Source organism: Leuciscus leuciscus (genome assembly GCF_965113295.1).
Source record: "Leuciscus leuciscus genome assembly, chromosome: 9".
Classification (NCBI taxonomy): domain Eukaryota; kingdom Metazoa; phylum Chordata; class Actinopteri; order Cypriniformes; family Leuciscidae; genus Leuciscus; species Leuciscus leuciscus.
Window position 1 is genome coordinate 20,699,407 of NC_138733.1, and position 26,894 is coordinate 20,726,300.

A 26,894-nucleotide genomic window follows, 5' to 3' on the forward strand; every position below is an offset into this window, starting at 1 on the left:
TCAACATGATCAAAACTTTGCTGAATAACCTGTTCTTGCTCAATGAACCTGTACACAATCTAATACATTCCTTGTGTTGTCTGACTAAGAGTTTATACTTTTTTTAGAAAGTAAAAAGGTTTTTAGTACTAAAAATTCTAAAAGTGTCTCCCTTCAGGTTGAGGTACATGTGTATTTTCATACAGTAAATGTAAGGATACATTTTTTAAAATCCTGTTAAAGTTTGAGAATCAAATGTGATAAATCAGGTTTTTGAGGAATGTTTGGTCCCCATTGGCTTTCATTGTCAAAAACAGCCAAATCATAATGAAAGGATTTTTATTTTTGGGTGAACTATCCCTTTAAGTTAAACCAGCCAACTAAACCATGGGGTTCGCCAGTGTGACCGGACATACATCGCCCCATTTTCACCACGTCCACCCATGGGCCTTCCTCCAGGGCACCTAATGAAGCACATTAGCACTGCATCTGTTGCTGTCTAAGCAGTTGCCAGCTAATCTCCACCATGCCAGTTCCCACACAGTCATCTTCAGGCCACATTACAACACTCAGTCTTTATGGCCTATGAAGCCACAAGGAAACTTGCGGGCATGTGATTTAGTGTTGACCGGACGGCTCCACATAAAGCCAGCCTCCGATGCCCCCTCAGTATTAGTCTAATTGAAATGGAAGCAGAGGGGTAATAATGCTATAACAACCCGGCGGTGCTGGCGCACGGGCCCCGCTGTGCTGAAACAGCGTTAATAAACCATAAATAAAATAGATGGCTGAGGGAGTGAAGGGCCCCCCCATGTGCCGGCTCATTGAGTCGGTGAGAGTGCTCCCCCTCTCCTTGTCGAGATTAGACAGTCATCAGGGGCAGATACCCTCTCCACATGCCCCGTCGCTGCAGGCGCTGAGCTCTTATACATGTGTGCCGGTGTAAGCGGATGGAAGTCATGAGCAGGGCATAATTACTGTGAGTTCAGATACTCTGTTTTAAGGCTATAAGAGAGAGAGGATGCAAAACTGCCTCATCAAATACTAAAATATACACTAAGCACTGGGAATTAGGGTGTTTTTAAATTGCCTCTACAGCTCAACTTTTGAAACATCACAGGCTAGAAAGCAAGGCTTATTTAGTTCTGATTCATTTAGATTATGATGTGCATTTTGCTTGCATATCAAATAAATTTTCTCTCAGCTAGTGCTGTAAATTATACAGGAAACCTTCTAACTTGGTTGGTCGTGACGAAGCTGTGCTGCTCTTGTTGCGCTGCATCTATCTATAAATTACAGAAACGTCTGTCTGTCTGTGTGTCTGTTATTCGCATATCTCTCGAACCATTAGTCCGATGGATTTCAAACTTGACAGGTGTCTTGCTACGGGCACGAGTAAGTGCAGTGCCAAGTTTGACGTTGTTTGGATTAGAAATGCAAAAGATATCGGTAAATATATTGGTTAAAGAAGCACTTAGAACACTCTAAAAAATGCTGGGTTAAAAACAACCCAATTTGGGTTATTTTGACAACCCAGCGCTGGGTCAAAAAGGGACGTACCCAGCGATGGGTTGTTTTAACCCAACTAGTTGACCAAAATGGGTTGGAAATTTAAACTAGAAATTTTAGCAATTAAAATGACTAAAATAACACATCTACAGCAAAACAGATTTCAGTAATCAAAATATGAAAATGTATTTTTGTTTTATCAAGTAAAATTGTCCATTTGTGAATACATTTTTTTTTTTTATCACTCCCTCCCCATTGACAAAATTCAATGAAAATGCATGAAACCATATCACAGAAAGACTTGAAATAACTTCTTGAAGAAAATATGAAGTGAAATCTCAAAATACTCTTGGATAAAAACCAATTGATAACTACTTGAAATTTGTATATTTATTTACCATAAACTGCATTAACGTCTTTTATTCGCTTCCACCTGAGGGCGATAAGAAAATGGCGGCTTCTCCGACTGGTGTCGTCCGTGTTGTTGCGTGACGTGCGTGCTCTCTTTCATGTCCGCGTTCCCAACCCAGCACCGCTGGGTTACAGATTATGAACGATTTTCAACCCAAATTGGGTTACATCAACCCAGCATCCTTACCCAACAGTCTCAACTCAGCGTTTGGGTTGAAAAAACAACCTAGCATTTTTTAGAGTGAAGGTTGGGGTTTAAAAATAAACATTCTGACATTAGAGGGTTGTGGTTTAACTGTAACACTGTTTACTTCTGAATATTATATTTTATTCATGCCCATCATTGTAGTAGCCTATTCGCAAACAATTTTTTGGGAGTTCACTGTGTAGCCGGCTCCCTGAATCGTCGAGTGTAATTTGTTCATGAATCAGACTACACTGCTGAATTAAAATGTTCATTAAATTAAAATTTTATGTTTTTCCCCAAAATAATTTCTAGATAAAGTCAAGATGTTGACGAGAGTGATGTAGAAGTATTCACCGTGAAGCTTGGGGTAAAACACCCCATCATAATTACTGTAGTTACCATGTTCTAAACATCACATCCTTTGTTTTTCCATCAAATGTAATTTAACTAGGTGGTTGAATAAAAATATTTTGACTTTGAATTGAAAAATTACCTCAAGTTAGCACCAGCTTTCTATTAAGCTAGCCAGTTAGCATCAGCTAAAAATATTTTATAAATAGGTTGATTTTCAGCATGGTTCATTAAAAAATATTTATATTTATCTACTGTTGTTTTAGCTTGGCTTTTTAATTTGAAGCTAAAACTGCTTGTACTCTGATATAAATGTATAAAGCAAACTGCTTTAGAGTGGGGTTACACCTTAAACATGTGGAGCATCAAGATCGATCAAAACTAAAAGCCATTATAATCAACGAAGCTGTGTAGACTGCTAGTGCTCACCTGTAACAGTTTGCAGAGTAAACTATAGTTTTCAGATTTTTCATGCAAGTACAGCAGAATCTCAACATCACGTGGGGCACAAAAAATGCTCTTCAGGGTTGTGGATGTCAGTTCTGTATAACACTCGCTTACTGGCTCCTGTATTGTTGCTGAGGTGCACCACCCCATTACGCAGCTCCTCTCTGTTCAGTAAGGGAAAAGAATTGCAGTGATTTATCAAACTGTGGCTTTCTTGGACACAGAATCCAACCTGAGCCAGCAGAGGGGAAAAAAACTTAAACAAAAACATTAATTCTGTTTGACAGGGCCCTCTACCTCTCTAAACACCACCACAGGATCTGAGACCAGAGAGAGAGTGATTCTCGCTTGAAACACGGCAGTGATTCACTTTTGCTGTTGGTTCAGGATCAGATACGGATAATCTGAGCCATGAAAGCAATACTACAGGGCATTGTACAGAACGGTTTAATTAATGCCTGACACCTGAAAAATTGCTGTAATATTTTAGAGAAGACTGGTTCGTAGAAGCTTCTATTGCCTCTAATGTGAGATAACATTTCTTTTGTGATAGGATAGCATCTCGATCATGTGTAATACAACTTGACATTTTTACCTGTTATTTACAGGGCTTTGGTGTAATTGAAGACCTTGTGCTTGCCGTTAGCTGCTAGCCCTATGAGCTCTTTGCTTGCTGTGTGCCGACAGTGTCAAGTTATCTCTAAAGACTTTGGCTAGAATTCACTTTGCTGTATTGCATTTTAAAATCTGTGTTTATGACTAACCTCCCACAATCCAGTTTAACCAGATGCAATGTGAACTGAAATAGCACTATGCCATAGTATTTAAATTAAATAAACATTAATTTCTTTGCAAAAGAACAAAAAACTATTTGAATGTAAATTAAGCTTATTATATTGTGCTTTATTTAACAGGTAAAATGGCAGATCTCGGTAGACTGCTGCATCCTCCGCAACTTCTCGCTCAGAAGCAGTTGTGCCATGAAAATGGTTCATCACAGACTTTTTTGGGCTGTTTGCAAAGTTATTTACCTCAATTGCATGATTTATGTACATTCAAATTACATTCATTTTTATAAATGAAATATTTAATTTGATTAAATATATTATTTATATTTGTATTTTATATCTATATAAATATATTTTTACATTTAAAAAAGTAAAACTAATAAAAAATAAAAAAAGCTGTTTAAGTTATGTTTGAAAATGGTACAGCGCTATTATTTACCAAATTTATTTACAGTTGCAATGAAAGTGAAAGTGAAAGTGACACGTGACGGCCAAGTATGGTAACCCATACTTGGAATTTGACCTCTGCATTTAACCCATCCAAGTTAATGCACACACATTAGGAGCAGAGTAGTGCGTAGTTAACACACACACACTGCAAACGTGGATACACACACCCAGAGCAGCGGGCAGCCTTTGTGTGGCGCCCGGGGAGCGATTAGGGGTTAGGTGCCTTGCTCAAGGGCACCTCAGTCATTTCCCACCGGTTCTGGAATCGAACCAGCAACCTTTGGGTTACCAGTTCAACTCCCTAACCACTAGGCCATGACTGCCCCTAATATCAATGCTAGGCCATGACTGCCCCTAATAACAATGCATGCAAATAAATGTGCTTATGGTTGGCACATTTCATTATTAATGAATTATCCCTCTTAGCGCTGGAAAAGATTTATTCTAGGCCTGTTTCAGTCAGCTAAAGAAGTTGAGAGCAGATATGACATGGATCCAAGCCAGGTCAAAGGTTATAATTTATCGCCCCTGTGCAAATTTTTTGGCCTCAGGCTCAGTCTTGTCATTGGTGACAAAAACAACACCCACACTCCGCTCTGAATTTCAACAGCTAACAATACGGCTGCCGCAGCCACATCGAGACGGAGAAATGAGCCCTGAAATTTCTGTCATAAATTGCAAAAACATTCTCAAAGGAGGATTGGGGGGAGGAGACGAAAAAATTGGTGTTGGGAAAGCAGTTCTTAGCTCGACTGGCACTTGCGGTCTAACCTGGATTTACTGCCTCGCAGGGCCTACTGCGGAGGCAGTGCGAACTTTTGTGATGAAGGAGAAGATGGTCACTTGCTTATCAAAGCATCCTTCAATTGCAGACACAGTTCTGACTTGCAATTAAATTCTCTCTGGCCTTGAATTTTGACCTCTTTCATTTCAAAGAAAAATCTCAGTTTTTTATGTCTTTAGTATTCACATCATCGGGGCTTGTTGATTTTAAAAGGTAAAATTGAAAAATTGCACTGTTGTAGCTTGCAAATGTTTTCTAAATAGCAGCACTTCGATCCAAGACCTTCTTCAGGCCTTTTGAAAGGGTGAAAGAAACATTTTCTTGTTTGATTAGGTCGCTGGTGTGTCTTGTTAGTCTATTAGCCTGTGTGTATATATAAGCACTTATGTTCCTGTTTTTGTTGTCTGGTGTTTTCCTTTGGTGGATGTTACGTTGCTGGTCTCAGTCTTGCTCCCTGGTTTTCTTGATTTTCTTTGTGTATATCCTCTGCACTTGGATCCTGCCTTCACACTTCTCTGAGAGCTCGGTGTGACAGAGAATAAGTCCTGACCAAGAAACACTGGGGCTGTGTTCAAAATCGCCCCCTATCGCCATTCACTATTCCCTACAATGCTCAACTAATATAGTCCACTTCAAGGAGTGAATAGAAATGAGTGAGTGAATTTGTACAATGAGAGCGCCGGAAGGGCTGAGCTTTTGCATAGTTTGCTTGCTGTTTAATAATCATTTGAAACTGGCAGCTCCAGTAGTAATGAAAATATTTATCTTGAATTCTGTCATGGTAACTAGCATGTACAAACCTTGTTTAAACTATTTAATAAGCAATCAAAAAGAAATGTATACTTGTTAAATGGTAATGGACTGCATTTATATAGCGCTTTCACAGACCCAATGGCCACCAAAGCGCTTTACAATATTGCCTCACATTCACCCATTCACTCACTCATTCATACACCGACGGCGGTGTCAGCCATGCAAGGCGATCCAGCTCGTCGGGAGCAGCTGGGGTTAGGTGTCTTGCTCAAGGACACCTCGACACTTGGTCAGGTGGAACCGGGGATTGAACCACCAACCTTCCGGTTTGTAGACAATCTACATGAACCACTGAGCCACTGCCGCCCCGTAAAATAAATATTACGCTGTACCCACATTGGACCAGCGGTTTGGAAAATGGATGATTCAGCTGCAAGCGCCATCTTCTGGCGAGACCTGGGAATTCATTCGGCACGACCCTCACAGTGCATTATGGGTATACATCAGTTGTACACTTGTTATTGCGGTGCATTATGGGATTGAATGAGTGCACTTGATAACGTTCACTGTTGTTTAGGACACCACTACAAATGGCTGTCCCCCCAAATAGTGCCCTATTTAAGGGCATGGGGTGATTTCAGTGTATTTTAAATACACAAGGGCTAACAATATAACAAGACACACCTGGGAACAATCAAGACTAATGAACGGGGAACCAATCAACAAAAGGATAAGAACAGAAAGAACATAAAAGAACACACAGGACAAACAGGAACACAGGCTGGGATCATGACAGCAATGGTCAATAAAGACTAATTTTACAGCCCTATTCAGAAGACCAAAGCTTTTGTAAGAGGCCATTTTTAATGAAGGTTTATTTAAACCAGACCAGTAAGATTACTTAAATACAAATAATGTTATTGAGGCATAATTTATTTCAAACCTGCTTCTAAATGGCACGTAGAAACAAAATGAAACCTCGTTGAATTGTCACTGGTCATTGTATACCGTATGTCATCAGACATTCAGACGGTCTGTCTAAGTGGGCCAGATTAAACTGCTATGTGGACCAGAGTTTTGCGAGACTCTGTGTGAAAGTCAAAATGGAAAGAGTGTCCAGTTAAAAATGATTAAGAATCTGCACTAGTCTCAGCGCTAGAGAGGGTTTTGCTCTATTGCGACCATTAGGCCAAATGTGAGTCTAATCTATCATCTTAGGCAGCTAATGATTGTCTCCATGCATCCCAGCAGGCCCATTCTGGCTGGGGAAACGGACAGTGTTCAGGGTTCGGGTTTATTTGTCATCTTCAAGATGTCCCTTTCACACAGAAAAGGTCGACTGCGGTCTGGAGAACATGGAGAGAGGACATCCATTGGGGACAGACCCTCGGAGACCATATTAAACTGAGAGAAAGAAAGACAGATGGAGTTTGTTAAGATAATAAGTCTTCTTGAAATAAGTGGGAGTCGCCGTAATGCAATATTCAAACTCCCCACAGACCTTAGTCTCAGTCTAATGATAGTTTCAGAGCTGCTTCAGACGTTTGTTTAAATAAGTGTGGTCTGACGTGTTGCAGTTTTAATCATGTGCCTAATCATTTATTCTTTTTCTCTCCATTACAGCATTTGTCTTGAGTTGCAACTTCCCTGATAGACCAGCGTATGGAGATGTGTCCGTCACAAGCCTCCATGCGGAGGGAGAGGCCTATTTCTACTGCTTCAATGGATATCAACTCCAGGGTCCTTCCACACTGACGTGCCGCAATGCCACCACACCCTACTGGAGCGGCAGAGTGCCACGCTGTCTTGGTGAGCCCCAAACTTAATGATGAATTTAAGGGGGTGTTCACACTTGTAGTTTGGTTCGCTTGGTTTGTTTGGTCCAGACCCCCACAACAAAACAAACATTTAATCCTGGTCCGCTAAGCGTTCACATTGGCATTTTAACATCGAACCTAAAGATACCAAACCTAAATATAAAGGGATATGTTCACAACCTGATTGGTCGGCTTTTATTACATATTTTCCATGACAGAACATCCAAAACAATGTTGTGTGCTGGGGTAAATGCGCTTGTTGTATGTGCGTAGCCTGCGTATGATGGTATTTTGAACAGCTGAGAACTCGTGAAGAGCTTATAAAATGTGTAAAGGAGTCGAAACAGCACCAGGAATCCCTTTGTCACGCACACAAATGAAGATCTGCTGCGAGGAGACGCGGTTCTGATGTCTGTACCGAACTGTGATGGAAAACATCTTGACTATGATCTTTTCAGTGGTCTGTGTCCGTTTGTGTGGTGCGCACCAGGGTTTAGATGGCACCGTTCAACTTATTCAAATGAACCGCGCTAACAGAGTAATTGCACCAGGGTTCATTTTAATCGAACCAAACATGCCAAGAGTGAACACACTTACGTTTTTACCTGACAACCACTGGGATTACATTGGTGAACTTGGTTACGTTGGTGGCTAGACCAGTCGTTCCACTGAAAAATTACAATTTAGACAAGAATTAAAGTGCTTTGACAAAAAATGTGCCTCACATTTCTACTTTTATACTATCTGAATAATGATGGCATCATTTACCTCCATTAAGTTTATTATTCTTACCAAGATTTTTGCTTTTACTTTAAGTAAAGGAGTCATTAAAAAAAAAATGCTGTGCTACTTGACATTATGCCCCAAATGCGGTTCATTGAACATCACTTGGACCCAAGTGATCCCTTTAAAGGGTTATGTATCTAGGCTGATAATACAATAGATGCAGGTTGCTTCCAGGTGGCTGTACACTTGAAGTAGAAACTACCTAACATGTCACATGTGCCCTTTCACCAAATAGACTCTTAATTGCAGGTTACTCCAGAGGGATTGTCCCTGTATTGAGTGCGCTACAACAAAAGCATCAGCTAAATGACAGTTAATTACCAAATCTGCAGTATTTGATCTCTGCCCCTGAGAAATTCAATTATGAAGCAGTAGCACTAGTAAGCAGCACTGTTAATGTTACAAGTACAGGAAAATCTATGAAATAGTAGTTTCTGCTTTTAATGAACCTTATTTTATTTTTATCTAGATGCAAGTGGTTTTGCCTGTCAATGATAAACACAGCCTCCTCACACTTGCTGATTTGCATCATTGTGAAGCCGCCCTGGACTCGCTCACTAGCAATTATCCTTCGTTTTATTTTCTTCGTTTCTCCATAAACATACACCCACAAGTCATTTTGTCATTCAGACGCAACCAAACCTCATGCCTGTGTAAATATTTAGTCCACACAGGTGTGATTTAACTTGACAGAGGAGAAACTCCCGGTGCGGTTGCTCCCTCATCCTTTTAAGTTAATTGGGGTTTGATCATTGATTTTGGCTGGAATGGTTGTAACAGAATTGTTTGTGCTACAAGGCAGTGAATATTAACAACCGTACCCCCTCAAGGCAGCCTGGTGTGACAGCGTGATTGACAGGTCTGCCTCCTCTGCATAAATAAGGACTTTTTGTGCCTCAATCTCTTTGTAGAGCCGAATCCCAGAGCTGGAGAACTCTTCCCTCTTGCATGACAAACAGAACAACATCTTCGATTGCAAACAAGACCGGGTTCCCTGAAGGACGGCTGTTTTGATGAAGGATCTCATTTAGTGCTTCGGCGGCACGAGTCGTGAGGTGGTTTAGTTAGCCTGCGGCTGCCAGACGTGGCCTACAGGACCTGGGGTTTTTCACTTTTTGCCATTATTTTGGAGTGAAATAGCATAAACGTGCAGTTTTAGAAGCATGCTGATGCGGAGCCGGGCCAGACTGTCAGAGTCTGATTACTGATCAGCATGGGCCGGCTGCCAGGGAGCAGGGCTTTGGGTCCACTTTAATTACGTTCTGTGCGCCTGACTAACCTTCAGCCGTCAAGCTCTGAAGGAATACCTCCGACAAGCTCTCACTCTTTTTTTGTTGCTTTAACAAAAACTGTTTACTGTTGCTTTAGTAATAGTAATCCTTCTCTGTTTGAGTCGTTGTAGTCTAAAGTTTCTTGAGTCAAGAGGTGGCATAAATACAATAACTTAAATGCTCCTCTTTTTATTTTCAGTATTTTTCATTTCTGAATTAAAAATAATTGTATGGCTTTGTGGGGGATGAATTTCAGTGTGACACAACTGTCCTGATATCACAATGAAAACATTTTTCAATTAAAATTCTTTTAGTGTTTTTGTTTTATTCAAAACTTATTCCCATATTATTACTATTTGATTTTTTCCCCAAAGTCTTGTGGTATGACCAAAATGCAGATTTTTTTTTAGAGAGGACCCCTGTCAAGTTCAGGAAGTTTCTTAAAATGACAGGTAATTTAACCTTTTAATGACAAGGCAAGATTACTTCAACGTGTAAAAGGTATATTAATTATTTACTATATTATTATCGTAAAATACTAATAAAATACTATACAATTATTTAATTAAAAATAATTATTAATAATGAAATTGTACACTAGCATTTGTTCACAGAGTCAGGGAATTATGTTAATACTTTATACTTAATAAATGGCATTTTTATATCAGTCATTACATTTAAACTTTTGTTGAAAATGGTATAAAAGTCTTTCAAAAATATATATGAAACCAGCATAAATACAACGAGTAAATTTTGTTGATCTCGGCACATGTGTTTTAAACTAGATTTTAAAAAGTCTTTTATAATCCCAAGCACCTGGTGCATCTGAAATCACATAATGTCTGAGTAAGTACGGCTTTTAATGAAAAAAAAAAATTGCGACCGTTAAAAATATATATTCTATAGACTACAGAATGAATGTATGTAGTATGAATAAATCCCACTTTACTATATCAGCCATGTTGACATTGTCATGTGACTTGTGGTGTCAGTTGCATCGCTTCACTGCCATTCAGTACTGCTCTCCCGTGGCCTCATGGGATAGAAAACATCCATCAGATTTGCACTTCAGAATCTCGCCGGAAGTAGTAGGTCATTTGGATTCTTTTCACCTACTGTTAAATTCAGACGTACTCCTCATTTCAGATACAGTTTTTCTCCTACTATATAAGCGCACATTTTCATGCACTGAGGGTATCTGAAAGTCTTTGACGTGTACCCTCACTTTCTATGTCTTCTTATTGCTACATTATTGTGTTTTAGATAGAGATCTAGTCTCTGTGTTCATGCACTATGAAAGAGTTTTGTTATCCACAGCTCAAAGCTCATTCTGAGGGCTTTCCTTGAACTCTAGCACTCTTATTTTCATCTCAATGGCATCTGTCTCCTTCCATTTGTACTTTGAACAGTGGCCTGTGGTGGAATGGTGAAGAACGCGACTCTCGGCCGCATTGTATCGCCTGGTTTCCCTGGCAACTACAGCAACAACCTGACCTGCCACTGGGTGCTGCAGGCCCCTGAGGGTCAAAGACTGCACGTGCACTTCGAAAAGGTGGCCCTCGCCGAAGATGATGACAGGTTCGTATCAGTCAACTCACTCAGTACTCCGCTATTATACACTAATTAGTCAACTGATGTTCAAAGAGACAGTTGGAGAAGCTCAGAGTGTCTCTTCACAGTGCGTCACACTCCAAATGTGGCGCTACTCTTCAGGGCATTATCTGCTACGGCGAGAGCGAGGGATGATAGGAACAGCTGTGAGTGCGCGAGTGAAAGTGGATGAAAGTTTCTGAGATCAGACACTTGCTCTCCTTTAAAATAATTTAGAATAATCAAATCCCCTCGTGCAGGCGCGGAGAGAGCGATTACAGCCCACTCCGGGGCCTCAGGAGGGGGATTAAGTTATTTTTATTAGCAGTATCCGCTTTTTCTGCAGGCTTTGCTAACAAATGGACTTTTAATGAGGTCACTTGCTGCTCAGCTATTCAAAATCATATCAGGCAATTATTATGAAAACTGCCAAAAGACAGTACTAGAAATCGGAGGAACGTTACATCTGCTGCCAAACAGATACTGTAGAGAGATTCGCTGTTTTGAACCAAACTAAACCATTCTGTTCTGTTTATGTCTGCAGGTTTCTGATAAAAAATGGCAACCACATCGACTCGCCCATTCTGTATGACTCGTATGAGGTGGAATACCTTCCGAACGAGGGGATCGTTTGTTCCGACAGATATCTCTTTGTGGAGTTCACGACGGATGGTTTCGGGACCAACACGGGGGTGGCCATTAGATATGAAGGTACGGACTAACTAGACAATTCATTGTAAGCTTGAGTAGATCGTAGAATCATTGCCACCAATGGTCTCTACGATCAACTTTTGAGAATCGCAGCCCAGGTCAGTTCGCGAGTGAACCAGTAGGTATGTTTACGTTCACTAATTTCCGTCAATCAGAATGAATACAATCTGATTTCACATTCTGAAAGTTCTGTTTACATGAACTATAAATGCTGCAATCTGATTCACATATTCGTTTACATGTGCATTACATGTATTCTCAACAAAATTTCAGTCGCCACGTTCAGAACCGAGAAAACCATCGGGAAAATGTCACTAGAACTATTTTTACTGGAGTGCAATTTTTATCTTGATGAAAAAGAAAGCTGACAAAAATGTTAGTAGAGCTTTTTTAGCAAATATTGAGTAAATATTAAGTCTCCTCCACTGACCAGTTCGTAAGATACGAGATAAACATACGCACGTTCATAAGTCATTGAATGTATGTAAACATCATGACCCATTGCCTGTGCACAAGGTTTTTTGAAACTGGTTGGATTCAAGTGTGGATCGATTGATGTTTTCTATTAAGAATTTTTTATCCGATTGACTGCCATCAATTCGATTATAAGCGTATTATTTGGGTGTAAATGTAGATCATGATTCGGTTCACTAATGTCTTATTCATTATCAGTTTTTTAGTCACTGTACAGCATTGGTCACAGGACATCGTAATAATGAGGACTTGACATCTTTTCTTATCCGTCCTCCGCTGCTTTGTCTCTGAACCGGGCCATACACGGCGGCGGTTACCGAGTTCAAACGTTGTTTGAAGAACACATGTCCTTTACAGAGCCTCAGGGCTGTGGTGGAGACAAAGATTGTACCTTCCGGCACATTCCCCTTGTTGCTTCGATTCACACCAAAGATCTTTTCTCTTACGTGCCTTGCTAAACACTCCTTAGATTCATGGCTCAAATGAGATTTATTCAGATTAAATCAAATGGAAATCGAATCAAATGTAACCCGGCAAGGTCATTAAAATGAGTTTTAACTGGAAACAGAAATTGCATAAATTACATGCCTATTCCCTCTGACAGGTCAGTCGAATGTGTGCAGTTGCATTTGTTCACAGGGTTGACATGCACACCTCGGGACCTCGCAGTCATTATCTGGCGAGATCAATCTAATCTCATTTACCATGCCACAATCCGATTATGCTATCTACAATATACTAATGTGCCTTCACGGCTACCTGTAATAATTTGGCTTGTCTTCTCACACTTCTGACACCTCTCTGAATTTCACACCAGTTAGAGTGCTCAGCCTTTAATAGTCTTTCTGACTGAAGTGCTTAAAATCAAAATGGATCTGTTTTTATAAATTTCAATAGACTAGCAAAAGAATTGAACTCTTTGTGTATTGAGAAGCCACACATTGAATACTTGTTCAGTTCTCTGAAGGCCATTTAAACCAGAATCGTGTAAATTTATGTAATAATTGTATTTGGAATATTTGTATTTGCTGAAATAGAGGTATTGTCATACTTTTCATAGGTAAATTTCTTAATTTTTTTACCTTGTTGTGTATGACCGTCAGCATGGCCCAGATAAACTTTTATAGCTAAAGTTGCTGTTTTACATTTTTATCACTACAATTCAAAAGCTTTGGGTTGGGAAGATTTATTAATGTTTTTGAATGTCTCTCATGCTCAACAAAGCTGCATTTATTTGATAAAAGGTAAAGTAAAAACAGTAATAGTGTGAAATATTGTTACAATTAAAAAATAACTTTTGTCTTTTTTTAAATGTAATTTTTTCCTGTGATGGAAAAGCTGAATTTTCAGCATCATTACTTCAATCTTCAGTGTCACATGATCCTTCAGATATGCTGATTTGATGCTCAAGAAACATTTCTTATTATCATCAAAGTTAAAACAGTTGTTAGGCTTCAAAAAATATAAATAAACACCTAAAAATAAAAACCTTGCATATCATATTTACCTGTGCCCTTCCTGTCTTAGGACATATACAGAAATTTAATAAAGTTATCAAACAGTCTGCGCTGCATTAATTATAAATTATATATAGACTAATCCTTATTAAAGTTACAAAAGTTCTTTAGTCAAGAGCAGTGAGTGTTTTTCTCTGTTCCCTTTGTTCTTTGATTAACTTTAACGACAGAGATAATTAGTGGCTACTGTGTAATGTCCCTTTAAGACCAGCAGCTGCTAACAGAGACGCGGATCTCACACGTGCCTCATTCTCTCACGAGTCACAACTCTTCACGTTCATCATAAGACTGTTCTTCGGTTATGAAGATACTCGACAAAAAGACATTTTGGCATAATTGTGTGTGTTATTGTTCGTTCCAGTACGAAAGAGAACTGTATTCTGACGTGCTGTCTTGTGCGCACGCACGTTACTAGCGCGAGTCTTTTGTGTGTCACAGTCAGGACATTCACAGGCAGCGCGCTCTTTTTTTGTCTTGTCGCGCATGAATGGTTTAAAAGCATTTGCATGAATAAGAGCGGGATCATGTAACACTAGCCAAAGGATGACAAAAATTAACAGATGCTGCGTTAATTGCGTTAACAGCCCTAATTTGTTTATTTCATATAAAATCTCAGCATTTTGCGTCATATAATCGCGTAGGCTTGACATCGCGATTGCGTATTATTGATCGTGCAGCACTGATAAATAAATAAAACTGAAGCAAAAAAAGTATTTTTGATCACAAATGAATCTAATTGATGACAAATAACTAATATGATTTTTCTTTCCTATGGGGACCTCACTCATGGCAATAACACAAAATGTGCATTGCGCATTAAATTAAATTATGTGCAAAGCTCATTTCCATATAAATCTGACTTTTATGTTGATGCCATCTTATGTAATGATTGTTTCTGTGGATATAAGAGAGCAAGAATCAACTGATGATTAAAATGACTCATTTTTACTTCTTTTAGAGAAGGAGCCAGATGAATACAAAGATGAATAATGCAAATGTGTCTGGGTAAGGGGATTGGTGGAGGGGGAGGGGTACAGTTTGCTGTAATTGGCAGAATGGCCTGTGTTTATTAAACAGAGAGCGAGGCTGAAAGTGGGTAGTCTAATCTAGCGCACGCTTGAATGAGGCCGGACCCGGAGGGATATCAAAGCCAGTGTTTACCCATAGTCTGAACATCCTCATCTTAAGTCTCCTCCTCTTGCTCTAATCTCTATTCTACATTCTCAGGCGAGCACAACAACCAATAACGGTTCAGCCAGGCATGTCAGTTTGTTGTTTCCCTGAGTGAGTTTGTTCATTCACGTTGCACATTTATTCACGTTGTCGGGCCGTCTCTCTTCCTTTTACGCCCGTAAATGGCCTTGCAAGTCTGGCTAAGGTTGATTAACTAACAATATCCTTCCAAGGGCAACCCGAAACCTTGGTTTTGCATCCAGGAGGATTTTGATTGGTGGGAATGTAAAACGCTGCACATTGCTTTGCCACATTCAACAGACAAATTATTTTAGACTGCCATCTAAAAATGCTTTTAAATTCAGATTCCGCGTTGCCCTCTGCCTTTCCAATGAAATTATTATGTGAAAGGCTGAGCCGAGCGGACTGGTTGTCTGTGTGTTTTAAGCTCTTCTGAAATCAGATGCTTGGTGATAGTGTTTGGACTGTGATGTGCGTCTTGGAGCAGGTGATTTATGGTGTGTCCTCTCAGCTTTTGCAGCAGGGCACTGCTACGAGCCATTCGTCAAGTACGGCAACTTCACCAGCACTGACAGCACCTACGCTGTGGGCACGGTTGTGGAGTTCACCTGCGACCCCGGCTACACCCTGGAGCAGGGCTCCGTTATCATCGAGTGCATGGATCCCAGCAACCCTCAATGGAATGAGACTGAACCCGCCTGCAGAGGTGTGTGTGGGAATGTTTGCATATGCATATGTACCAGGGTTGGGCCAAATTCAGAAGTGAAGAATTAGCTCCTTTTCAGTTTATGAGAGTGAATTTGAATCTGTCCGTTAGGCCTATAAGCCTTCAATGCTTTTAAAACTTTTTTTTATCTTTCAAACAAGGCTTTGTCAAGCTAACACTTTTGTCTTTTGTTTTGAGTTCAGTTTTTTTTTATTCTACTTCCTTCAAATTCAAATTCTAAACGATGTTCAACCCTATATGTACACTGTGGGTCAAATCCAGTATTCAATAAAAATTTGCATTTTATTCATTTTGTTCTATGCATCAGTTGTTGATTGGATTTTGATTTAAATCTAAATAAAGTTCAAATTTAAACTAATAATATTATTAATACCAGTTATTATTATTATTATAATTAACTGGCCATCTGTCCAGGGTGTCCCCCACCTATGGCCAGAGATGCTGGGATAGGCTCCAGAGGATAAAAGCGGATTGGAGATTGAGAGATGCTGGGATAGGCTCCAGAGGATAAAGCGGATTGGAGATTGGATAGATGGATTATCATCATTATTATTATTTTAATTATTATTTGAATATTTATTGAGTGATTTCTTATTTTATTTCATGTATTATTCATCAAAAGCTGATCTAATCAATGTAAAGAGCATTATAACTAGCCATTTATCCAAAAGTGTTTACCTAAACTGGATAATTTGCTTCATGAATCTGGTGCTAAAACAACATAGGCAGCATGTACTGTAAATAAAGCTGTCAGGAACAAATTATTATCTCCTCTACGTTCACACGTGTGGAGGGTATAGTGTAAGCTTTACATTTATGCGTTTCTGTGTATATCCTGCATTAGTTAGCTGCTGAAGAGCTCTTCAGGCCGCATGTGCAAGTACAGTACAAACCCCTCACATCCTTTTAGTGCCTTTTCTATGTAATCCACTACATCCTGTGTCACCTGGATGGGTTTCAGACATTCTTAGCCACAGTCACGCACCTAAAGCAGCACTAAAAGCATTAAGCCATGGATGCTAGAACCAGGTGCACAGAGCCGAATAATGTGAGAGAATGCCTCACTCATAATGCCCAGATTCCACACACACACACACACACACACACACACACACGGCTATCTTATCTGACCCGTTGCTCAAGTACATTTCTTGAGCCTCACAATAGAGTTTGGATTGAAAGGATTTAATCGTACTGGCTCTAGAAGAGGGTCAAGACAACAGCTTTTCCATTTGAAAATGTGCTTACATCCAGCTAAGCCAGTGTAGTGATGTGAATAGGGGGGAAATGAAAACAGGATGCAATGAGTCATTTGTTAATCTGGCCAGAATTTTTCATTTAGACCCCAGTCGGATTAATCCAGAGCTTGAGCTCTGTTCGAGAGCTGGGAGAACTTTTGAACATATAGTGATTTTGTATAACATCAGTGTTGTTATTAACTTAAAATATTAAAATCATTTTCATTCATTAAAATTAAGATGAAATCAAATAAAATTTCAATTTTAGATGAAAAGACATGTTGCCTAAATTCTACAGTTTATATAATACTAAAATAACACTGACAACATTCATTTTATTTATTTATTCTGATATTTATTGTATTGTGCAATAAATAAGATTTAATACAGATTAAATAAAGATTTGGGTACTTTTGCATTTTAGGTACTTTTGTGTGTGTTTGCTTTTCACTCTGACCTGTTTTCTCTCTCTCTCTTGTTGCATTGCAGCTGTTTGCAGTGGAGAGATCACAGATTCAGCTGGGGTGGTGTTATCTCCAAACTGGCCTGAGGCCTATGATAAGGGTCAGGACTGCATCTGGGGGATCCATGTTGAAGAAGACAAGAGGATCATGCTAGACATCCAAGTGTAAGTCCAAGTGAATGACATATATGCATATTACGCGACAAAAATCATACATGAACACCATACACAGTCCTCACAGTTTTGAGAGAGATATGTATCTGCCAGCCAAATCTTTACATTCATTTCCACTATACTTAACATCTTTATCATATAAACTTGGGGAAATTTCTCATAAATTGCATTACAATTCACTCGTTTTTCTTAATGCATCAATTAAAAATCCTGCCGATGCAAATGCATCGATCTTGAAACATGGATTTTGTAATCTTTAGTTAGATACACATATGTGCATATATGTTGACCCACATACATTTATATTCTCCCAAAATTTCTGCATTTGGCCTCTCCAGAGTTTTTCGGTGGACATGGCCCAGTTTTTTAATGTATGATCTCCAGTTAAAGTGCCCCTATTATGCTATTTTAAAGGTTCCTATTTTTTTTTGTCTCCTACAAGTAGGTTTACATGCATCAAGGGTCAAAAAACACTTTCATTTTCAATATACACTGCGTATCACCTCATTTCTCAAAGATTCTGAAAACAAAGATTTGAAGATTCAGTCTCTCTAAACCCCTCCTTTCTGCAAGCCTCCTTTGCTCTGATTGGTCAGATGGCCCAGTCTGTTGTGATTGGTCTACTGCTTACATGTCAGAAATGAAACTCTTGTATACAAACAATGGAATTGCATTGCTGAAAACGGCATCTTCTTGACATGAACTACACAAACCAGTCTCAGCTACAACTACAGTGTTTGAGGGTGGGTCAGAGTAGATGTCATTCAGGGGCAGTCAGTGAAGATCATACGCTGGAATTATGCAAATTTGTTGCACTGTTTTGTAAGTATGTATCAGGAAGAGAGAGTTGAATGGCTGCCGACTTGTTGCAGCAGTGCAGAATCAATTCTTTCTTTTATGATACAATAAATGTATTTTTTGTGCACGTTGATCTTTAAAACTTGTCAGGCTTTTTACATTCACAAAGAGCTATGTTATACACTGCATAAAGGTTATATATTCGAAAAAGCATAAGGAGGTGCTTTAATTCAACTGATGCTGCATCCTCCGAGATAAGTGTGGATCAAATCCACTGTGGGTTCATCAAGACCTTTCTGCACACTCCCGACGCACCTATCAGTCTCTAACTCTAGATGCCTACGGACTCAAACATGTTTCACCATGGGGCCGCCTTTCTGCTGGGTTTGTCCTTGATGTGGCTGAGATTGCACCACAGTTACAAATGCTGGTGTTTGCGTCATCTGCTCCCCACTGACCGGTTCGGCTTCATTCTGCTCTAACCGTCCAAATGAAACACCCGTCATAATATCGCTCTGGGCATTTTGTGAGATTTCTGTTCATCTGCGACGACCTAGAACTCGAAGACCTTGTTTGGTTTTTCTGAAGATCTCCCAGAGCATACATCTTTAAAGAACTGACACAACACAACAGCTTTTTTCAAAATATACTTTAAACTCTTTCAGAATTAACCCAAAAACTATTTGAATTTCTCTTCGTTGCATCAGTAATTACTGCGATCAGTGTGGCACGGCGTTTCCTTGGTGGCTTCTACTGTCAGCCAAGTTCTCAAAGACAAGATAGCTGTTGTGTAGCTTTATGTTGAATTTAATTGAGGAGTCATGGGAGAGGTTGAGTATATCTGTAAATTGCGGTTAACATCACATCAGGTTTACTCGGTTCACGCTCCCTGCTAAATTCCGGGCAGTCAAACTGCGCTGGCAGAGAGATCGAAAGATGGCAAGCGAGAGAGAGTTATTTTCTCTGCAGTTCCTTTTGGGGAAAAAGACTCAAACTGCATTGGAGCAAGCTAGATCAACAGGGACAGGGGCCCTCCTCGCACAGGGAAAAATACTCAGTTTGTTCTGTTTCAAAACCTAGTGAGCTACCTATAGAGGCGGCATTTTAAGGCATCATCGATGCGAAAGCTGTGCCAAAAGGTAACTTATTATTTTGCATCTTAAGACATCTCATTTGAACTAAATTCAAAGGTGGCATCACATGTACAGTTTGCATTTTGCAGAATGCATTTCAAGAACGCTTTACAACAAGCTAAAAAATTGACCTATGATGGCTGTACTTAATATCGTAAGTAAAAATATTGTCATTCAATTAAATGCCATTACTCCAGTCTCCAGTCACATGATCCTTCAGAAATCATTCATATATGCTAATTTGCTGCTTAAGAAACATTTCTTATCATTATCAATGTTGAAAAGGATTGTTGCTTAATATTTTTGTGGGAACTGCGTTACAATATTTCCCCACAATTCTTTGATGAATATTAATTCTTACCCCACAAAGAATTTAGTTATTTTTTTAGAAAGTTGCTAGCCTCCACCAGCGTTTTTGATCATTTTCATAAACATTTTGTGGCCCCCAGAATATTTTGTTGTATGAATATCTGAACATGCAATATATCAAAAGAAAGAACAAAGCCTCTGCTTTAAAACAAAAAAAGCTTTTTTATTCTAGCTTCATGCATTCTTTTTTTTATCAACACTTGAATGTGGATAAGTTTCACCAAAAAAAGCAACATTTTGAACAAAAAGCTGAGAAAATCACTTTTCTTTCATAGACTACAACATGCATAAGTAATGCTTTTATCACTTGTTTCTGCTCCTTTTTGTCTGTTTTGATTAGGAGATTCTCTACTCTTTCAGACGTTAGCATAATAGGGCCTCCTACTGTATAACAGTGAAAACACAGAAAGCCAGAAAATGCGTTTAATGGCGGGGAAGGGGAAGGGGAAGGGGAAGTGGCGGTCAGATTGATTGACATATAGGCGTAATTTGCGGGTGGGACATGTCCCCACCACTTTTTGCCAGGGTCGATTGTGTCCCCACCACTTTTGAGACATCTCGCGGCACAGATGTACCAATACAAATAAATTTAACATCTCCAGTTAACTCTAGCAGAGCTAGAAGGGGAAGGGGAAGGGGAAGGGGAAGGGGAAGGGGAAGGGTCAAGTGCAAAAAAAAATCTTTTGTAGCATTATAAATGTCTTTACTGTAGTTTTTGATCAAATAGTATCCCTTCTGATTAAACGTGTTAATGTCTTTCAAAAAATATCTGATTGACCCCAAACGTTTTAACATAGTATATCGTAAATACAGTATATTTTTAAAGAGTTGTGCACTGTTAGCAAAGCAACATGCTAACAGTAAGTCAAGTCAAACAATGTGCTGCTGATGTGCTTCAAAAGGCATGACTTATCAGGTTCCATATCAGTAATGCCTATAGGCAGAGAAAGCAGCTTCTTTGGTTTTGGAACAGAGTTTAAGAGTCTTCACTGAAAGTGAATGGAAAATAGGAAGTTGAAAAAAGAGGGCAGATGAAGGGGCATGTTGTGCATTAAGAGGATGCAGAAGTGGGATGTACATTGCACATAGGTTAAAGTGTAACTCAATCCCTGGTCAGAGCCTAACTCCACCCACTGGCAATATTTGAAAAATGCTGGAAAAGTTGGCAGAGCCCAGCGGAGACAGAGGGGACGAACTGAGGGCGGGGCTGAGCGGGGGGCGTGCACCTGAGACCCGCAGTGGCGGTCGGATTGATTGACATATAGGCGTAATTTGCGGTGGGACATGTCCCCACCACTTTTTGCCAGGGTCGATTGTGTCCCCACCACTTTTGAGACATCTCGCGGCACAGATGTACCAATACAAATAAATGTAACATCTCCAGTTAACTCTAGCAGAGCATTCATTTCGTTCGTTTGTTAAATAAGAGGCAATCTAGCACTCAAAAGTGCTCATTGCCGCTGCGATCAGTGGTACGTACAGTGTTCACTTGTGACTCGCGCACAGTCTTCGATCCGTTTCGGAGAGATTCTCAATTCGTGAAATCACAAAACAAAATGCACACAAACGTGTCCCTGCTTGATATACAACCACTGATAAACTTAATCGGTTTTGCGATTTGCGCTTGGCAAAAGTTCTGTCACTGGCCCATTATAGTACATACGTAGAATAGTCGGATCTATGTATTTATTCATGTGAAAATTTTCCGCACTAACAACATATATTAGATATAATTAAATGACAAATTAAACACAATGTACTCAAGGAGGGCAGCACTCAGATGTTTTTACCATATTGTAGAATTAAAACACTTTATACCCAAATGTCAAAACATTTACTCGAATCAATGAACAGCACTTATAAAGCTCCAGTCTTACAGATCATTAACTAAAAAAAGTTGTTTTAGGGTTTAGTTACCCTTTAATAAGAAACTCAACAGAACAACAATTATTTTATTGGATGGTTTTATGAATGTGAAATCAATTATGTGAGCAGGGAAACAAGTGTTGAGTGTGATTGTGCCGTCAGGTGAGGTGCGGAACATGAGGCCCTGCTGTGTCAGACCCAGATAGATTATTCATGCATTCAATAATTGGCTGCCTTAATTAAGATTCACTCATTTGCATATGGTTCCTTTCGCATTTGTCATGTTTCTCTCTCTCTCTCTCTCTCTCTCTCACTCTTTTATTGCAAGTGTCCCGACTGCAGTGCTACATTGTGGGACTGTGTAATAAATGACATTCTGGATGTTTTGTTGGAGATACAATCAACATAATTAATTTGTGGCAATGGCAAGTTTTTGTTTTTCCTGCTGGTGAGGATGAGGCCACGTGCTTCAACATGTGGTCCAGATGTCTTCAGACAGTTATACTGGTGTGTAGATATTTGCCCCAATTATAAAATATGTTTTGGTTTGAAACAAGATAAGATGACTCTAAATACAGGTATAAATGGCGTCCAAAAGGATGATTCATTTACATGCAGAGAATTTCTTCAGTACTTCTAATATCAACATGGACCAACATGACATGGATCATGTGAAGCATTTGCGTCTGAAGTTCATCATACAAGACAACTTGATTTGAGAATCAGTTAATATATTGTATAGTTTTCTGAAATTAATTTGGCCTAACTGTAATTATAAAGTAAAGATCCGCACACCGAAGAGCTCCCATTCACAAAATGTATTTCAAGTGTGACGTTTCGGGCCTTTACGGCCCTTCCTCAGGCCTCAGTAAAGGCCCGAAACGTCACACTTGAAATACATTTTGTGAATGGGAGCTCTTCGGTGTGCGGATCTTTACTTTGTAAATGTGCATTCTATATGAGATCCAGCACCCGTACTTAACTGGGATGTGCGTGATTATACTGCTCCTATGCCTAACTGTAATTAACCATATGCTACCGTTCAAAAGTTTGGGGTCAGTACGATTTTTTTTAGAAGGATGCATTAAATCGATCAGGAGTGACAGTAAAGACTTTTAAAATGTTACAAAAAAATATAAACATCACAACTGTTTTCAACATTGATAATAATAAGAAATTTAGAATAAATAGATTTTAAAATAGAGAACAGTACTGTATTTTTGATCAAATAATTGCAGCTTTGGTGTAATATATATATATATATATATGGCTTTTTTGTCAATTGTTTTGTCAGTTTCTGTGGATAAAATGTGTATAATTATATTTGAAAGCCATAATTTAGGCCTAAATGAGAGTGCTTTGAAATATATGAGGGGCTCATAATTAGGATGAACATATAATGTGAACAGCCAAGCTTCAGAAAATAAAACAACGTCCCTAATAATGGCCAAATGTAATTTAAATAAAAATGTTCATGCTTTTTTTCCCCCTTAATTTTGCACTTTATCTTGTGGTTTCATAATTCTCTCAACAAGCTTAATAGCAGGTGTAAACAGGACCATTGATTGAGCAGCAGAGAAACATTGTTGGATTGGTCTAGGTGTGTCTGGAGTCATTATGGTCCTTTGCGACGCCTATGCATCACCCATCCTTATAATTTTCAAATGACCAAATTTATCAAAGGACATATGGGATATTATCAGCCAGGCACATCAAGTGAGACATATAGCGAGGGAAAATGAGCAAGGAGGGAGTCAGCCACAGCTGTTCAGCCCAGAGAGACTGAGAGACTAATAACAAATCTACTTTTCCAGTTTCCCTATTTCACCCAGTTCTGTACTTATATTCTTGCTTGCAACTTCTAACAAGCGAGCATTGGCCCCACACAGGTCCTTATTGCTACATAGGTGTCCTGCAGAGCCTTTTGGTTGCACTTGAATCATGGGTACTGTAATAGCAGGGCCCGGGCCACTGCTGGAGGCTCATTATGGGGCCATAAGAACATTTTAGCCCAATAATGAATATGCACCCACTCCTCTGTAATCATTCATCAATGTACCGCGCATTCCCAATTACCTGAGAACGTGGGGCGTAATGAAAGCTGATGAATTAATTTAGCAGGGAGGGTTTCTCATGCTGTATGTGCCGGGCCGTGAATCGGAGGAAGGGGGGAGAGAGGTGCACAGGTGACAGCTGGAACACCTGCACACAGTCTTTCATAGACCTAGCCGCACAGCATGGAATGCTGAATATATCAGAGTCAGTCAAATTCCGGGATTCTCATGAGTGCTACAGCCCTCTACTGGAGTTGTAGTGCACAGCTGTGCAAGATCGACATGATTTAGCCAAGTAGGATGTTCATGCCTTCATGCCTATATGTACTTTGTATATATATAAAATAGGGCTGCCCCCAACTAAAGATTAATAGTCATTCATTTAAGAAATTAGTCGATTAATCGCACGTTTATATTAATTTAATTGGGCTGATCAAATATACACTGGGTGCATGGAGGAATATAGCCTATTCAGCGCTCAAACGCATGCATAAAGCTTGCCACAAAGCACCGGCAAATATGATTATAAATGCGTCGGAAAAAAATAACAAGGAGACTTTTTAATTGTTTATTAATAAACTAGTGTTTTCTGAGTTAGTGTCGGCTGCAAAGATGAAGTTGAGGATGCTGACTCTTCATCTCAACAGTATATTGCGCCTTTAAAGAGAATGCACCTTTCATACAGATTACATGATCTGAGAGTATTTGTTTTTTATTCAAATTGGTTCATTTAAAAGTAGACTTTTCAACTTGTCTGTGAGGCAAGTAGCCTATACGCTGAGTTTCGGTACATTTTTGAGTTCACGGCGACGAAGACGGCAGAAAGTGCATCCTGTTTGTTATTCTTTATTTTACAAAAGCACAATGTTTTGTTTTTATTGTGAGTTTACACAAATAAAAGTAGACCCTTTCGAATGATTTCGATGTAGTACTCTTATATGTATGACCATAAATGACGGAGTATTTTAAGTTGTTTCCGCTGTTATTAGGAAAAAAATGCAAGTGATCGCGCCTCCATGTCATGCAGTAAGCGTGCTATACTCTAGCTTCCACACACAAACACTTGTATTGTGTGCCTAATAGTAGCGCACATTTAATTATTTAGGTTAACGTTAGAGCGAGCAGCCATGTAAAGTTGCTACTACTTACATGTTTTAAAGGATAAGCCATATTTGAGGTTAATGAATTATAGGCGACAGATTTCCTGCCCGACATACTGTAATTACCAAAAGGACCCACTGTTAACAACCTGTCCCTTACGGACTGCGTGACTTCGTCATTTCCTGTGGAATTTTTGACGAATAAGCCTCTTCTCTATTGATGGTAGCCCTAATATGAAAGATACAATATTGTCAGTTACTTTGTCAGTTTTTGCTAGACCAATAAGAAAAGTTCCAAACACAGCTGCAAAACAGAGCAAAAATGTTTCGATATTGAATGTATCATTGTATTTGAACCAAAATGTTGAGTTAATGATTCAATGACTCACTGATATAGACAGTCACTTTTTTTATTTTCTGAATAAATCAACATTTTTGAACAAATCAGTTGAATGAATGATTCAATGACTCGCTTATAAAGACCGACACAAAGAGCTGCTGATCACCATGTAGCACTGTTGTTGTTCTCAAACATACTGATATGTAAATGTATCAATCGTATATAAATTGTGCTAATAGTTGCATTTAATTTTCCCAGTAATTATTAGAAAAAATAATGTGAAAAAAATGCTGTAAATTATGGCCCATGGGTAAATTCTGGGAATACCTACCATTGGAGAAATTCAAGCTTAAAGTACTTCCTTTCTGTTTTTCTCCGTGTGAGCACGGCACCAGCAATGCCAAGGTCATGAGTTTGATTCCCAGGGAAAGCTAGAGCTGATAAAATGGATGTGTACCTTGAATGCAATGCAAGTCACTTTAGATAAAAAAATTAAATGTCTTTTTTCATGTGTTGCATCAGTGTTTGAATCACTTTTTTTTATGGGGTATAGTCCTAATTGACCGTGAGCTGTTGATTTTTTAAATTATTATTATTGTTTCTCTCATTTTCCCCTGCATTTTTTGGCATTGGGTTTATAGTTGGCTTGTCTGCAGAGCTCTGTATGGTGGTTGTGTGCACCTCAGAGAGTCACAGCCTTTAGCAGGCTGGTAATAAATCAAGGCTGTCTCATCCCCCAGGCACTGAGCCAGAACCCAGACCAATATTTAACTTTCTAATTAAAGAAGAACTCTGCAAAAACAGAGGAACTAATTTCTCTCGTTTATTTGAGAAAGCATCATCCTCTAAGTCTCTCTGGAAATGTTGACAATCCAAATGAAGTTTTAGTCTCTTATATTTGACTGGCTTTCCAAAAGTCAACATTGTATGGCTAATCATGCAGAAGTAACTCAGACTTATCCACCTTCATCTCTGGAAAGTCCTGTGTTAATTTGCTACCTCAGTCCTGAGTCCATTTTAAACAAATCCCTGTGGACTAAAGGCCAACCCAGGATCGCTTGTGGCTCCATAGTGGGTTTTACTCCATGTACAATGACGCACACACTGTAATATATCCAGGTATGTGTGCGTGTGTGCGTGTGTGCGTGTGTGTGTGTGTGTGTGTGTGTGTGTGTGTGTGTGTGTGTGTGTGTGTGTGTGTGTGTGTGTGTGTGTGTGTGTGTGTGTGTGTGTGTGCGTGTGTGTGCGTGCGTACCTGCGTGCGAGCATTCGTGTGTGTGTGTATACTGTATATATATATATATATATATGTATATATATGTGTGTGTGTATATGTATATATAGGCTAAAGAAACTAATAGTCGTATTCAACAAAGATGCATTAAATTTATCAAAAGTGTAGGTTTCCACTAACTCTCCCATTTCACCATATCCCAAAGGTGCTCCATTGAGATCTGGTGACTGTGGAGACCATTTGAGTATAGTGAACTCATTGTCATCCTCAAGAAACCAGTGTGAGATGATTTGAGCTTTGTGACATGACACGTTATCCTGCTGGAAGTAGACATCACAAGATGGTACACTGTGGTCATAAAGGGATAAACATGGTCAAC

General features: G+C 39.3%; 1 protein-coding gene across 4 annotated transcripts in view; it reads left to right on the forward strand.

Annotated features, from left to right (window-relative positions):
• Positions 1 to 26,894, forward strand: part of sez6b (seizure related 6 homolog b) — a 190,539-nt gene that overhangs the window by 148,429 nt on the left and 15,216 nt on the right. For all 4 annotated transcript variants that reach the window (XM_082180477.1, XM_082180475.1, XM_082180476.1 and 1 more), the window contains exons 5-9: positions 7,283 to 7,468; positions 10,943 to 11,111; positions 11,668 to 11,834; positions 15,531 to 15,725; positions 17,474 to 17,612. In XM_082180477.1, the coding sequence (XP_082036603.1) occupies positions 7,283 to 7,468; positions 10,943 to 11,111; positions 11,668 to 11,834; positions 15,531 to 15,725; positions 17,474 to 17,612 (856 nt within the window). The remainder of the gene's footprint in view (positions 1 to 7,282; positions 7,469 to 10,942; positions 11,112 to 11,667; positions 11,835 to 15,530; positions 15,726 to 17,473; positions 17,613 to 26,894) is intronic.